The sequence below is a fragment of the Erythrolamprus reginae genome, chromosome 8 (genome assembly GCF_031021105.1).
Source record: "Erythrolamprus reginae isolate rEryReg1 chromosome 8, rEryReg1.hap1, whole genome shotgun sequence".
In the NCBI taxonomy this organism is placed as follows: Eukaryota; Metazoa; Chordata; class Lepidosauria; order Squamata; family Dipsadidae; genus Erythrolamprus; species Erythrolamprus reginae.
This window is the reverse complement of record NC_091957.1, coordinates 52,089,001-52,104,857: the sequence shown is the minus strand read 5'-3', so window position 1 is coordinate 52,104,857 and position 15,857 is coordinate 52,089,001. Positions and strand designations below refer to the sequence as shown.

The 15,857-nt window shown below is 42.5% G+C and overlaps 1 protein-coding gene across 4 annotated transcripts in view; it reads left to right on the top strand.

The window, feature by feature from the left end:
• Window positions 1-15,857, top strand: part of GRIA3 (glutamate ionotropic receptor AMPA type subunit 3) — a 193,894-nt gene that overhangs the window by 96,842 nt on the left and 81,195 nt on the right. For all 4 annotated transcript variants that reach the window (XM_070759890.1, XM_070759891.1, XM_070759888.1 and 1 more), the window contains exons 7-10: window positions 7,044-7,211; window positions 8,113-8,217; window positions 8,770-8,877; window positions 10,233-10,439. In XM_070759890.1, the coding sequence (XP_070615991.1) occupies window positions 7,044-7,211; window positions 8,113-8,217; window positions 8,770-8,877; window positions 10,233-10,439 (588 nt within the window). The remainder of the gene's footprint in view (window positions 1-7,043; window positions 7,212-8,112; window positions 8,218-8,769; window positions 8,878-10,232; window positions 10,440-15,857) is intronic.

The window sequence follows — 15,857 nt, the reverse complement described above, 5'->3', positions numbered from 1 at the left end:
CAAGTGTTTATTAAAGTGACAGCCGCACTCCTTAGAGCAAAAAAAAACACACCACCAAAAGTAAATTTGATTAGGAAATAAAATTGGCTAGAGATGAGAGCCTGGGTATTTTAATTTATTCAATATTTCATCAGCTCTCTCTCATTCCCACCCCGGCTTCACATGTTCATGCATTTGTTAGTGGCACATGAATAAAACAGAAAATTAGTTTTGTCGCTTCTCAGTGTGATGTGGAAGGGATGGCAGGACAGGTTCTGATAATTGTGGCAGCCTGATTGGAAAATTGGGGAGGGGTCCGGTTGCGGAAAGACAAATTGCAGGTTGATATAAAATGCTTAATTGGACAGCTATTGGAGAGCAACCGTTGAAATTCTTTGACGTTTCATCTCTGGTGCATATTACAGTGATAGGGTGATGATCTTCAGGACTTGAAAACAAGGCAGCATTTTTGCTTAAAACCAATATGTTTACTTATTAGATTTGTACGTATGTATATGAAGGTTCTTTGGAAAGTAAGGTTACAAGGCCCGTAGCTCTCGAGAGGAATGTTCGCGGGGGACGTTGGCAAGGGTGGGCAGTAGGCAGGATGGGGTGGAACGCTGACCGATTAGGTCCCACAGAGTGGGCCTTCTCTGGGTCCCGTCAACTAAACAATGTCGGTTGGCGGGCCCCAGGGGAAGAGCCTTCTCTGTGGCTGCCCCAACTCTCTGGAACCAGCTCCCCCCAGAGATTAGAACTGCCCCTACCAACCTTGCCTTTAGTAAACTCCTCAAAACCCACCTTTGTCGTCAGGCATGGAGGAACTAAGATATCTCCCCCGGGCCTAAACAATTTATGTATGGTATGCTTGTATGTATGTCTGCTTAATAATGGGTTTTTTTAAAATATTTTAAATTGTAAATTATTAGATTTGTCATGAACTGTTTTATTGTGTTGTGAGCCGTCCCGAGTCTATGGAGAGGGGCAGCATACAAATCTAATAAATAAATAAATAAATAAATAGATGATAGATAGATAGATAGATAGATAGATAGATAGATAGATAGATAGATATACAAATAAATAAATAAACAAACAAACAAACTTCCTGGATTACCGGTCTCAGCTCGACTCTCCTTTTTCCCCCTGCTGCTGCTGCTGCTGTGTGCTCCTCGCTTTTCCCCTCTTTCCTCCTTCCTGGCCTCGGACGAGCTTCCCTCTCTCCTGCCCGGCTCCCCTCCAGCCTCACGCAGCCACCTCCCAAGGCCAGGAGAGCCGCACCATGCCAAAGCAGTCTGGGCTGGGGTCTTTTTCCCCTCGCGAAGGCCTCACTCTGCCCACAGCTGAGATGAAAAGGCATCGTGCAGCAATAACAGTTCACTTGAACGATGATGATCGTTCAAGCCACTCCTACCCAGTCACATGACCATCAATGAGGACCCGGATTGTGGGGGCAATATGCTGGGTCTGTTAAAAAGTGCTATTGCTAGAGTGCCTTCCGTCCTCTGTCCTATTGCTCTCCTATATCTTCTATACTTTTCTTCTATTCCTATATCTCTTCTTCTATTCTTTCATTGATATGCTCTGTTACTATATCTTCTTTTCTATTCTTTCTTAGATATATTTTACTATGAGTATCTCCTCTATAACCTTCATCATGTATTTTACTATGTGTAAATAGATATATACCCACTAAAACCCTCATTGTGTATTGGACAAAATAAATAAATAAATAAATAAAATAAAATGTTGTAAGCCGCCCTGAGTCTAAGGAGAAGGGCGGCATAATAATCGAAGAAGTAAATAAATAAATAATCAAGCCACAGCCACAAAATAAGGCACACCCACAGTGTGGCATTAAAAAATCTGGCTGCCCATTACTGGATGTTGGTATTACTATCGTGTAGCAGGAAGCCAGTGCAAGAGAACGAGCGGTGCCAGTGGTCAGTAGATCATCGACTGGCGTTGTGTTGAAGGTTAGAGATGAGGATCCTCATTCCGTTTTCCTCCAAATGCGAAGTATGTATATATAGACCTATAAAGCCCTTCATGGCACCGGACCAGATTATCTCAGGGACCGCCTTCTGCTGCATGAATCCCAGTGACCAGTTAGGTCCCACAGAGTGGATCTTCTCCGGGTCCCGTCAACTAAGCAATGTTGTTTGGCGGGACCCAGGGGAAGAGCCTTCTCTGTGGCGGCCCCGGCCCTTTGGAACCAACTCCCCCCAGAGATTGGAATTGCCCCCTTGCTTTTCGTAAGCTTCTTAAAACTCACCTCTGCCGTCAGGCATGGGGGAACTGAGATATTCTTTCCCCCTAGGCCTTACAATTTACGCATGGTATGTTTATAATAAGGTTTTTTTTAGTTGTTTAGTATTGGATTGTTACATGCTGTTTTTTATCACTGTTGTTAGCCGCCCCGAGTCTGCGGAGAGGGGTGGCATACAAATCCAATTAATAATAATAATAATAATAATAATAATAATAATAATAATAATAATATTAATATGTGCTGTAATATGCTACCTGAATGCTAAGGGCATGAACCTTGCTGTGATGGGTGCCCAAGATTTGTGTATGATGGCTGTCCACGATTTTTCTCGCCGATTGCTGAGTTTTGAACTTTTTGTCTGAAGGAGAATGGGTATGGCACCACTGCATTGATTGACGTTTGCTCTCTGGAGTATGGTGATAAGCCCAAGTTTCATCTCCTATAGTATATAGTATAGAAAAGTTACAAGACAAACCCAATTCCTGCAACCGTTCTTCATATGTTTCAGCCTCCAGTCCCCTAATCCTAATCTCAAAATCTTTTTTTACATTGTGGAGACCAAAACTGCATGCAGTATTCCGGTTTGTAGCTACATGATGCAAAAATGCCATTTATTCAGAAAAAGAGACAGATCTCTAATTTCAGAATTCTTCCTATCTTTTTATCTGAAGTAAATATGATGTATTTGGGGGATATTTTGGGGGAGGGGGGAAGAAGAAGAAAAGTTATAGATTTTTTTTAAAACCTTCCTACGAATGGGAAGGTTTATCCGATTTAAAAAATCGATGAGAACTGTAATTTTGAGCAGCATGAAAATAACTGTGGAAGTATACTGTGAGGATATCTTAGGCTAACACACAGAGACAGAGAGAAAGGGAGAAAGATTTATTGCTAACTGCATATATCAGTTCATATGAAATGTAGCCCAGCGAGATATTTCAAAATCAGACAAGCTAGGTTGGATAATTCATTATTATTGGTTTGAAAGAAAAGGAGGACACTACACCAATTTGTCTCCATGTCCCACCAAGAGACAAAATGGGGTCATACATTATTGCCTGTGTTAACATTTGGTGGATGTTACTCAGGAATGGAATTCAGATCATTTATGTACCGGTATGCGCAGCCGCACCCAAAACATGAACTCATCAGCGCATGCGCACAACCACTCGCAGCTTGTGCGCGTGCGGGCTCCTTGAGTGGCAGCACTCAAAAACCGCCCTCAGTGTCAGTGCCAGTGAGCAGAGTTGTTGTTTAGCTCAGCTGAGGCGCAGCAATCCACTCTGCTGCGCGAATCAGCTGAGGTAAAAAAAGGAGGGAATATAGGACAGGGAACGGCGGGGTGGGCGGAGTCTTCGGAGAGGGTCAGCATACAAATCTAATAAATTATTATTATTATTGTTGTTGTTGTTGTTATTATTATTATTATTATTATTATTATTATTATTATTATTATTATTAAGGCGACGTAGTTCGAAGCTTTCTAAACTGATTAGAACTGCCCCCACCCTCCTTGCCTTTCGTAAACTCCTTAAAACCCACCTCTGCCGTCAGGCATGGGGGAAATGAGACATCACCCAGGGGCCTATACAATTCATGTATGGTATGTTTGTGTGTATGTCTGCTTTAATAACGGGTTTTTAAAAAATGTTTTTAAATTATTAGATTTGTCTTGAATTGTTTTATTGTTGTTGTGAGCTGCCCCGAGTCTACGGAGAGGGGCGGCATACAAATCTAATAGATAGATAGATAGATAGATAGATAGATAGATAGATAGATAGATAGATAGATAGATAGATAATGGATGGATAGATAGATAGATAGATAGATAGATAGATAGATAGATAGATAGATAGATAGACAGATAGATAATGGATGGATGGATGGATGGATAGATAGATAGATAGATAGATAGATAGATAGATAATGGATGGATAGATAGATAGATAGATAGATAGATAGATAGATAGATAGATAGATAGATAGATAATGGATGGATAGATAGATAGATAGATAGATAGATAGATAGATAGATAGATAGATAGATAATGGATAGATAGATAGATAGATAGATAGATAGATAGATAATGGATGGATGGATGGATGGATAGATAGATAGATAGATAGATAGATAGATAGATAGATAGATAGATAATGAATGGATGGATAGATAGATAGATAGATAGATAGATAGATAGATAGATAGATAGATAGATAGATAGACAAACAAACCTAATGAGACATCTTAGTCAAATATCCAGCTGTTTTAACCCATCCTTGGGAGGGTTTTCTGCTTGCCATCTTGGAGATGAGAAGTGCTCCTTCAGAATCATTTTTTAAGTGTGCACAGTAAGAAATTACATAATAATAAGCTCTTCACATTCCCAGAGATGTTAAGTATCATTCCGAACTTAGACGATTGCTGAAAAAAGACAGACAGAATGAGGGGGGGGGGGAATTGTCCTGTCTTTTTTGCTTTTCATCTCCACTACTTCAAAGCTATGACACAAGTTTGCCAGAAGGCAGATTAACCCGGAGATACACGACAGAGGGGAAACAGAATTTTACAAATTTGGAACAAAGGGTGCAATTGGGTGGAACATAAAAGTAAATCTAAATAATCAGTTATAGGAAAAAAGATGATAGGAAAATAGATTTCGATAAGATGTTAGATATTAAGAAGATCGTAAGAGGTTGGACCTAGGAAATATATGATTATATATATATATTAATGAATAAGTGATATAAAAACATAGAAGGTACATTGATACGATATGCTGTTAAATGAATATCTTACTGTTTATGTTTTGTTATGTTGTGTTATGTAATGATTATGTCATGTGGTGTGTTTTTTTGGATGTCTGATTTGAATATATGCATATTTTTATTTAAATGTTGTTTTTAAAACTGCTTAATATAAATTATTTTTTAAAAAGAAGGAAGAGAGATTAACCCTTGACATGGGTAACAATATAAAATTCTATTTTTTAAAAATGGGATTATTTACAAGAAACCCTAACAGACCGCTAAGATGTGTCATTAGGTTTAGAAAGCTTAGAACTACGTTGCTTTAAACACGACCTAAGCATACCCCATAAAATCATAAAATCATGCTACGACGTCCTTCCTGTCAACGACTACTTCAGCTTCACCCACAACAACACACGAGCACACAACAGATACAAACTTAAAGTAAACCGCTCTAAACTCGAGTGCTGGAAATACAACTTTAGTAACTGAGTAGTTGATGCATGGAACTCACTACCAGACTCTGTAGTATCATCACCAAACCCCCAAAACTTTATCCTTAGACTCTCCACTGTTGACCTCTCCCGATTCCTAAGAGGTCAGTAAGGGGCGTGCATATGTGCACCAGCGTGCCTTCCGTCCCCTGCCCTAATGTTTCTCTTTTACTAGTATCATGTATATAAACATTGCTGTATCTTTGTACACTACCAATACGTACTTGAAAAAACAAATAAATAAAATAAATAAATTATACCAATTGAAACTCTTTAAGCAGCCACACCCTTTTGCTAAAAGCTGAAAAATAGACAAATGACACACAACGTCTTAAGGATCTGAAATATTTTTTATTTAAATAAAAATTTAAATTAAACAGCCGGAGAGGGCATAGGGACTGGCCCTGAAGGACAGAAGGGAGAGATACTACCAGGGCAATAAAAGGGTGAGAGAGGCTGTGATTTGGAAGGATAGAAGACTATGTCAACGAGCCAGTCAGGATCGAACTCCTGGCAATGGGCAGAGTTAGCAATAGCACTTAGACTTATATACCACTTCACCGTGCTTTACAGCACTCAATAAGTGATTTACAGTGTCAACATCTTGCTCCTCATTTTACCGACCACGGAAGGAATAAAGGCTGAGTCAACCTTGAGCGTGTTAGGTTCAAACTCCTGACAGTGAGCAGAGTTAGCCTGCAATATTGCATTAGCAATAGCATTGGCAATAGCAGTTAGACTTATATACCGCTTCACAATGCTTTACAGCCTCTCTAGGCGGTTTACAGAGAGTAAGCATATTTCCCCCAACAATCTGGATCTTCATTGAGACCACATTTGGAATACTGTGTTCAGTTCTGGAGACCTCAGGAACCTATCAGGAAAGACTTAATGAACTCAATCTGTATAGTCTGGAGGACAGAAGGAAAAGGGGGGACATGATCGAAACATTTAAATATGTTAAAGGGTTAAATAAGGTCCAGGAGGGAAGTGTTTTTAATAGGAAAGTGAACACAAGAACAAGGGGACACAATCTGAAGTTAGTTGGGGGAAAGATCAAAAGCAACATGAGAAAATATTATTTTACTGAAAGAGTAGTAGATCCTTGGAACAAACTTCCAGCAGACATGGTAGATAAATCCACAGTAACTGAATTTAAACATGCCTGGGATAAACATAGACCCATCCTAAGATAAAATACAGAAAATAGTATAAGGGCAGACTAGATGGACCATGAGGTCTTTTTCTGCCGTCAGACTTCTATGTTTCTATGTTTCTATGTTTCATTTTACCCACCTTGGAAGGATGGAAGGCTGAGTCAACCTTGAGCCTACTGAGATTCGATCTGCCAAACTGCTGGCAGTCGGTGATCAGCAGAAGTAGGTTGCAGTACCGCACTCTAACCACTACACCACCAAAGCTAATCGTTCTCATCACTGCACCAACCTAACTCTATTACTCAACTTTATTTAAGGATGGAGGAGGGGGGGAAGACCTGGAGGATTTACAGGAAGAGGTTCATTTACTTGTCTCTTTGATATCTCTTGTAGTATACATCCGCATTGACCCACGACGCGATCCTTGTCATAGCAGAAGCGTTCCGGTACCTCCGAAGGCAGCGGGTAGATGTATCCCGGAGAGGAAGTGCTGGAGATTGTTTAGCCAACCCAGCCGTGCCTTGGAGCCAAGGGATTGATATTGAGAGAGCATTGAAGATGGTAAGGATTTACAGTTACGGCAGCTCCTTTGGGAAGGAAGACAGCAAAGATCAGAGAAAAGGCAGCATAGCCCGCAGCTGCATAATGGGAGGGCAGGAAGTTCAGAATAAACCTTCCCCAAGTGATTGGGTTAAAGGTGACGGTGGTCCGAATTGTACTTACAGACTTGCAGGTTTGATGACAGGCTTATCAGGTAGACCAGACAGGAAAGGGAATGGGGCTAGTTGGCCATTGTTGTGGCCCGCCAGCAGCCCGTGCAGCTGGTAGCAGATACCGCCAGAGAATAGGTTGATGTGGAGATGTGCCAGTTGGACAGTGGGAAGGCTGGAGAGAGCTCAGTGCCAGAGGTGGAGATTCAGAACCTCGCGAACCTCCCATCAGTGACGAGAAAGAAGAGGAGGAGCCTATTTTTAATGCATGCAAAACTGCCAAAAGGCAGGAGTGGTTCCTCAGGAGGAGGTCTCCTCGAGAGTAGGCTTGGGGCTAATTGGCTACTCCCCTAGCCTAGTTAGGGGATAATGATGCAGGCAGCAATTTGCGGGGAATAACATTCATTCATATGTCTTTATGTTTTGAAATCGGAAACGTCTCCTCGGCTCTTGTTCTCTCTCTTGGCATTCTTCCTGCAAATTGATTCTTGGCATTTTGCCAAATATCCTAACTGAGAAGAGCACTCCCCTTAGGAGGATAGATAGAGTGGGCAGAGTTAGCCAGAAGTGGCTAGGTTATCCTTATGTCTTTTTCATTCCTTTGGTGACATAGTTAAAACCCACTTGCTCTTTGATTTTGATGAAATGGCTGAAAAATGTCTTTTAATGAAACTGTGGTTCTTGCATAACAGCCAATGTATGGATGCCAATTTCTTTGTATCTTGTTATGTTGCAACTTTATCATTGTCAAGGTTCAGGTTCAAGGAATGACGGGAAATATCCAATTTGACACTTACGGACGTAGAACCAATTATACGATTGATGTGTATGAAATGAGACCGGGTGGGCCACGGAAGGTAAACCCCAGTTATTTCTCTCTCTCTCTCTTTCTTTTTATCTCTGTCTGTCTGTCTCTTTCTCTCTCTTTTTCTGTCTCTTTCACTCTGTGTCTCTTTCTCTCTATCTCTTTCTCTCTGTGTCTTTTTCTCTTTCTTTTTCTTTCTGTCTCTTTCTCTCTCTCTCTCTTTCTCTCTCTGTCTGTCTCTTTCTCTCTTTCTCTGTCTCTGTCTCTTTCTTTTTATCTCTCTCTGTCTTTCTCTTTCTCCCTCTTTTTCTGTCTCTTTCTCTCTATCTCTTTCTCTTTCTTTCTGTCCCTTTCTCTCTCTCTCTTTCTCTCTCTCTGTCTGTCTCTTTCTCTCTTTCTCACTCTGCTTTCTCTCTGTGTGTGTCTCTGTCTGTCTCTTCTATCTATCTATCTATCTATCTATCTATCTATCTATCTGTCTGTCTGTCTGTCTGTCTGTCTATCTATCACCTACCTACCTACCTAATCTACCTATCTATCTATGTACCTAACTACCTATAAATAACACAAATTTTTAATTTGTCGATGCTCTCTTCAACTATAGGCTGGTTACTGGAATGAATATGAGCGGTTTGTGCCTGCAATCGATCCTACTGTTTCCAACGATACATCCTCAGTTGAGAACAGAACCATTGTGGTGACTACCATCCTTGTAAGTTGTCACCCAACTTTAGCCATTGTTTTCTAATCTTTGGGTCAAATACAGCTCCTGATGCCTTCCTGGACCCTTGTGTAGTTTTCTGAACAATGATATGGATTGGCTGTTCAGCACTTGATTTTTTCCAGACGTTGGGTTGTTCTGCCTACTTTCTGAATTAACAGGCTGATCAAGTTTTCCTTAACTCAATGATGTTTGAACTTATAACTTAAAATGAGCCATGGTGGCGCAGTGGTGAGAATGCAGTACTGCAGGCTACTTCTGCTGACTGCACTTTAGCAGTTCAAATCTCACCAGGCTCAAGCTTGACTCAGCCTTCCATCCTTTCAAGGTCAGTTTATGAGAACCCAGATTGTTGGATACAAGATGCTGATTCTGTAAACTGCTAAGAGAAGGCTGTAAAGCACTGTGAAGCCGTACACAGTGGTACCTCATGATACGAACTTAATTGGTTCCAGGAGGAGGTTCGTAAGGTGAAAGGTTCGTAAGATGAAACAATGTTTCCCATAGGAATCAATGTAAAAGCAAATAATGCGTGCAAATCCTTCAGGAAAATCCAAAACTTTAGAAGGGAGGCGAACAGAGGGCAGGGAGGAGCAGCTAAAGGGGGCGGGTGGAAGAAGCAAGGCTAGGCTAAAGGGTGAGTGGGAAGGAAGAAAGGCAAGGGGGGCGCCCCTCCCTTTTCTTTCTTCAAAAGACACCGTTTCAGTTCCTTTGCAAGCACATTGTTCTCTGCAAAAAATTTCCTCCCCCAAGCTGCCCCTCCCTCCTCCCTTTTCTTTCTTTAAAAAACACCCTTTCAGTTCCTTTGCAAGCACGTTGTTCTCTGCAAAATGTTTCCTACTCCAAGCAGCCCCTCCCTTTTCTTTCTTCAAAAAAGGGGGGAAAAAGAAACCCCTTCATCCCAGCAGCAGCTGCTTGGGTTCGTAAGGTGAAAATAGTTCGGAAGAAGAGGCAAAAAAATCTTAAACACCGGGTTCGTATCTTGAAAAGTTAGTTAGAAGAGGCGTTCATAAGATGAGGTACCACTGTATATCTAAGCAGCATATGCTATTAAAAATCATATGGTTGCAAGTGATCTTGGAGGTCTTTTAATTCAATCCCCTGCTTGAGCATCTTATGCGAATGGCTGTCCAATCTCTTCATGAAAATCTCCAGCGATAAAACATGCACAATTTCAAAAGGCAAGCTGTTCCACTGATTAATTGTTCTCCCTGGCAGGAAATTTCCCCTTAGTTCTAGGTTCCTCCAGCTTCTTTGGTTGGGATTTTCCCCCGTTCACTCTAACGTTTATGCGCTTGAAGGCATCCCCTCCTTCTAACTTATTTTCTCCTGGGGTCATTTTCCAGGAAGCCCCCTACGTGATGCGCAAGCAGTCTCCTGACCAGAAGGAAGGGAATGAAAAATACGAAGGCTATTGTGTTGATCTCGCTTACGAAATTGCGAAACACGTTGGGATTAAATATGTCCTGTCCATCGTTCCTGATGGGAAGTATGGAGCAAAGGACCCCGAGACTAAAATGTGGAATGGCATGGTGGGTGAGCTGGTCTATGGGGTAAGTCCTTAGATGTTGTGGTCCTGCTACTCATTTGCCTTATGACCTTCATATCACCAAAGTTAAGCGGATTTCCACTCCATCTGTCTTTTATTGGCAAAGCTTCTTAGATGGTCAGTATCTTGGAAGAACATCCAGCAAAATCCAAATACAGTAGTCCCTCGCTTCACCTACTGCGGCTTCACTTCATCGCGGGTTTCTGAGGAAGTCGATCGGCAGATTTAAACAGCCCGCCAAACTCGATCGGCAGGTTTTTCAAAAAAAAAAATATATAGCTAAAATTGTAAATACTGTATTTAAATACTGTATCTAAAATAAATACTGTGTGGGAAGGGTTTATAAACACTTAAAACAATGAAAACTTACCAAACAATTACAATATAAATACTTAAATAAGTACTATCAGTCGATAAATTCCCCATCGCGGATTTCACCTATCGCGGCCAGGTCTGGAACGTAACACCAGCGATAGGTGAGGGACTACTGTATGGAGATGGTACATGACTTTATGGGTCTCCTTAGCTCTGTGATTTCAACTGTTCACCAGTTCATACTGAAAACCATTTAATCGTATCCCTGAATAATAATAATAATAATAATAATAATAATAATAATAATAATAATAATAATAACAACAACAACAACAACAACAGTAACAGTAACAGTAACAATAATCATAACAATAATCATAATCATCATAATAATAATTTATTAGATTTGTATGCCGTCCCTCTCCGCAGACTCGGGGCGGCTCACAACAATAATAATAACAATGTGATAATGTAACAAATCTAATATTTAAAAGAAAGCATCTAAAACCCCATCATTTAAAAAAACCATACAACACAAGCATACCATACATAAAACTATACAAGCCTGGGGGAGAGGTCTCAATTCCCCCATGCCTGGCGATGTAGGTGGGTCTTAAGCAATTTATGAAAGACAAGGAGGGTGGGGGCAGTTCTGATCTCTGGGGGGAGTTGATTCCAGAGGGCCGGGGCCGCCACAGAGAAGGCTCTTCCCCTGGGGCCCGCCAGACGACGTTGTTTAGTCGATGGGACCCGGAGAAGGCCAACTCTGTGGGACCTTATCAGAGTTCAAACTCCTGTCAGAATTCATTGTCCCAGGAAATAATGGGAATTCTAGCAAGAACTCCTCAAGGAACTCTGCCCTCAAGGAATTCTGAGAGTGAAAATTCTCTTTGGAGCGGCTCCTTTTATAATTCTGAGAATTAACAATGAGAAGAAGAGATTTTGTGATCTGAACCTTCACGGATTGGCAATGAAGGAATGGAATTGTCCATCAGTGGGCAGTCAAAACATGAAATGTAGAATTTTGAGGAGGCTATACCTTACTCCCACCTCCCTAGGTTCTTCTCTATTAATTGCGTTTCATTTTTCCTCTCCTTAAAACAGCTCCTGGCATTGTTTAAGCGGTGAGTGACAGAAGAAAAATGTTTCTTTAGAATCTTTGTTCAGACTTTCCAGAGCTTTGTAGCGTTTCTATTCATCTTTGGGTTGGTTTTGACTTCTAAGAGAAGGCTCAGCCCTTCCCACAGAAATACATTTGATAGCATAGCTTGAGGTTCCCCTCCTGGTATTGTCAGTGCCAAAATACAGGGTATTTGCATCAAGAAGAAAAAATCTATATTCTTAGCATTGTTAAAACGGTTCTCACATGAAAGAAACAGATGCTTGTTCTAAAGGCAGGAACACAAGCGATTCATTAACATTACAAGGATGAGGGTGTTAGGTTAAGCAAAAGCAGGCGCCCTCCCTTGCCATCTGAGCTCCTGAGAAATTTGAATAACTGGGGGAGAAATCCATGCGATATCCTAAGTTTGGGGTTAATGTGCCGAGTAATATTTGGCCTGGATTTTTAACTTCAAGGAACGTGACATAGTAAATTGTGGATGAGTGATATGAGCTTGATCTCTCCCAGCAAGGATTTGTAAGACACCTGGCGTCTTTGTGATGTAAATGTTCTCGCTCAGTGTGAAAAACCAATTCCTCTCCATACGGAATGTCACCGTTCAGATTGTTTCGGTGTACACATCAGGAAGCTGTGTCTTCGCAGACTGTCGCTCAATCATCAGCCTTCAAAAAAATCTGCAGAGTGCTTTGGAACAGGCATGCCATCAGATCTTGTAGAGGAATTGCACAACAGCTGTCCAAATGAAGCCAGAGACACTGACGTAAATGTGGAGTTTTATATAAATCAATATATTTAACATTCATATTTGCAACAGATGAGTTAGTCAAGAACACAGGATTGCGAGAGCAATCATGGGCTTTCCCAAATATGCCCATGTTACACCAACACTCCGCAGTCTGCATTGGTTGACGATCAGTTTCCAGTCACAATTCAAAGAGTTGGTTATGACCTATAAAGCCCTTCATGGCACCGGACCAGATTATCTCAGGGACCGTCTTCTGCTGCACGAATCCCAGCGAACGGTTAGGTCCCACAGAGTGGGTCTTCTCCAGGTCCCGTCAACTAAACAATGCCGCTTGGCGGGACCCAGGGGAAGAGCCTTCTCTGTGGTGTCCCCGGCCCTCTGGAACCAACTCCCCCCAGAGATTAGAATTGCCCCCACCCTCCTTGCCTTTCGTAAGGTACTTAAAACCCACCTCTGCCGCCAGGCATGTGGGAATTGAGATTCCCTTTCCCCCTAGGTCTTTACAATTTTATGCATGGTATGTCTGTATGTATGTTTGGTTTTTTATATTAATGGGTTTTTAGTATTGGATTATTATTGTACGCTGTTTTATCATTGCTGTTAGCCGCCCCGAGTCTTTGGAGAGGGGCGGCATATAAATCAAATAAATAAATAAATGAGTGAGTGAGTGAGTGAGTAAGTAAGTAAGTAATAAGTAAGTAAGTAAGTAAGTAAGTAAGTAAGTAAGTAAGTAAGTAAGTAAGTAAGTAAATAAATAAATCATAAGGTAAATCAAACAGCATACAGAGCACCCAGAAGAAAAAAGGCGGGAACAAAAGGGAAATTCCCCCTTTATACCCACAGCACAGCAGCCAATCATAGTGTAGCTTGCCTCATGCATGAGTTAGCCCTCTCTAATTGACCAACTACAACTACTTATTTTTTTTACTCTTCTAGGTACCACATTCAATACCTTAACATTTCCGTTGCACCACAGTCACAGTGCAGATTAACGGCCTTTCCCCATTTAAAGAGCTTTGTTTTAAATTCTGCCATGGCTTGTCTGGGTTCCATTCGGGTGACACAATATTTTTCGGGTCACCTCCATATTTTTTTGGCATTCCTGGAAGTGGTTTTGTTGGATTTGTGCCAGGCAACTTAACAGCACGGTCCAAATGAGGTCAGAGAGACCGAGACGAACTTGTAGTTTCATACTACATCAATATATTTAATGTTTATATTTGCAGAAGACGAGATAGTCATGAACACAGTTGTGAGGTAAATCACAAACAGGATGCGGAACACACAGAAGAAAAAAGGTGGGAACAAAAGGGAAACTCCCCCTTTACACTCACAGCAGCCAATCACAGCACAGCTTGCCTCGTGCATGTCATTCCTCTCTAACTAACCAATTACAACTGCTTGTTCTTTACTGTTCCAGCTACCAAATTCAGTATCCTAACAGTTCTGAGGCACCACATTGCAGGTTCTTGGCCATTCCCCACTTAAAGAGCTTTGCCTTAAATTCTGTCAAGACCTGTCTAGGTTTTATTCAGGTGACCCCATATTTTTCAGGCCACCTGCGTTCCTGGAAATGGTTTTGTTGGGATCTGTGTCAGGCAACTGCGCAGCACTGTTCAAATGATGTCTGAGAGACTGACACAAACTTATATTTTGATATTAAATCAATATATTTAACGTTTATATTTGTAGCAGGTGAGATAGTCAGGAACACAGTCGTGAGGTAAATCACAAAGAGCATGCAAAGAACCCAGAAGAAAAAAGGCGGGGGAAAAGGCGGGGAAAAAGGCGGGGAAAAGGGAAACACTCCCTTTAAACCAGTAGTGGGTTGCTACCGGTATGGATAAGGATGACACATAGGTAGTAAAACGGGAGGTATAACAAGCAGGAAGAGGGAGATTGTGATCCCCTTATATACAGTGAGACCACATTTGGAGTACTGTGGAGTACTGTGTTCAGTTCTGGAGACTTCACCTACAAAAAGATACAGTGATCCCCCGGGTATCGCGATCCCGATCATTGCGAACGGGCTAAATCGCGATTTTTCAACCCGGAAGTAAAAACACCATCTGCGCATGCGCGCCCTTTTTTCTATGGCCACGCATGCGTAGATGGCGCCGGGCAGATCAGCTGCTGGGCGGCTTCCCTGGGTCTTCCCCCTCTTGCTGGCGGGAGGGCGAGCGGCGGGCATCAGCGAGGAGTTTGCGTGGGCGGCAGGGAAACCCCAGCGCCGCTTCCCAGCTGAGTCCTGAAGCCAAACGTGGAAGTTCGCTTCAGGACTCAGCTGGGAAGTGGCGCGAGCGAAGGGCGTGGGCGAGCGAAGGGCGTGGGCGAGCGAAGGGCGGGCGCGCGGGCGGGGAAACCCCAGCGCCGCTTCCCAGCTGAGTCCTGAAGCCAAACGCGGAAGTTCGCTTCAGGACTCAGCTGGGAAGCGGCGCGAGCGAACGGCGTGGGCGGGCGAAGGGCGGGCGCGCGGGCGGGGAAACCCCAGCACCGCTTCCCAGCTGAGTCCTGAAGCCAAACGCGGAAGTTCGCTTCAGGACTCAGCTGGGAAGCGGCGTGAGCGAACGGCGTGGGCGGGCGAAGGGCAGGCGCGCGGGCAGGCAGGCGGCGGACAAGCGGCGGGCGGACAAGCGGCGGGCGCGGCAGCAGCGAGGAGTTTGCGTGGGCGGCGGGGAAACCCCAATCTTCGGCTCCTCGCTGCTGCGGCGGAAGTAAAAACACCATCTGCGCATGCGCAGATGGTGTTTTTACTTCCGCACCGCTACTTCGCGAAAAACCGATCATTGCGAGGGGTCCTGGAACGGAACCCTCGCAATAATCGGGGGATCACTGTATTGACAAAATTGAACGGGTCCAAAGACGGGCTACAAGAATAGTGGAAGGTCTTAAGCATAAAATGTATCAGGAAAGATTTAATGAACTCAATCTGTATAGTCTGGAGGACAGAAGGAAAAGGGGGGACATGATCGAAACATTTAAATATGTCAAAGGGTTAAATAAGGTTCAGGAGGGAAGTGTTTTTAATAGGAAAGTGAACACAAGAACAAGGGGACACAATCTGAAGTTAGTTGGGGGAAAGATCAAAAGCAACATGAGAAAATTATATTTTACTGAAAGAGTAGTAGATCCTTGGAACAAACTTCCAGCAGACGTGGTTGGTAAATCCACAGTAACTGAATTTAAACATGCCTGGGATAAACATAGATCCATCCTAAGATAAAATACAAAAAATAGTA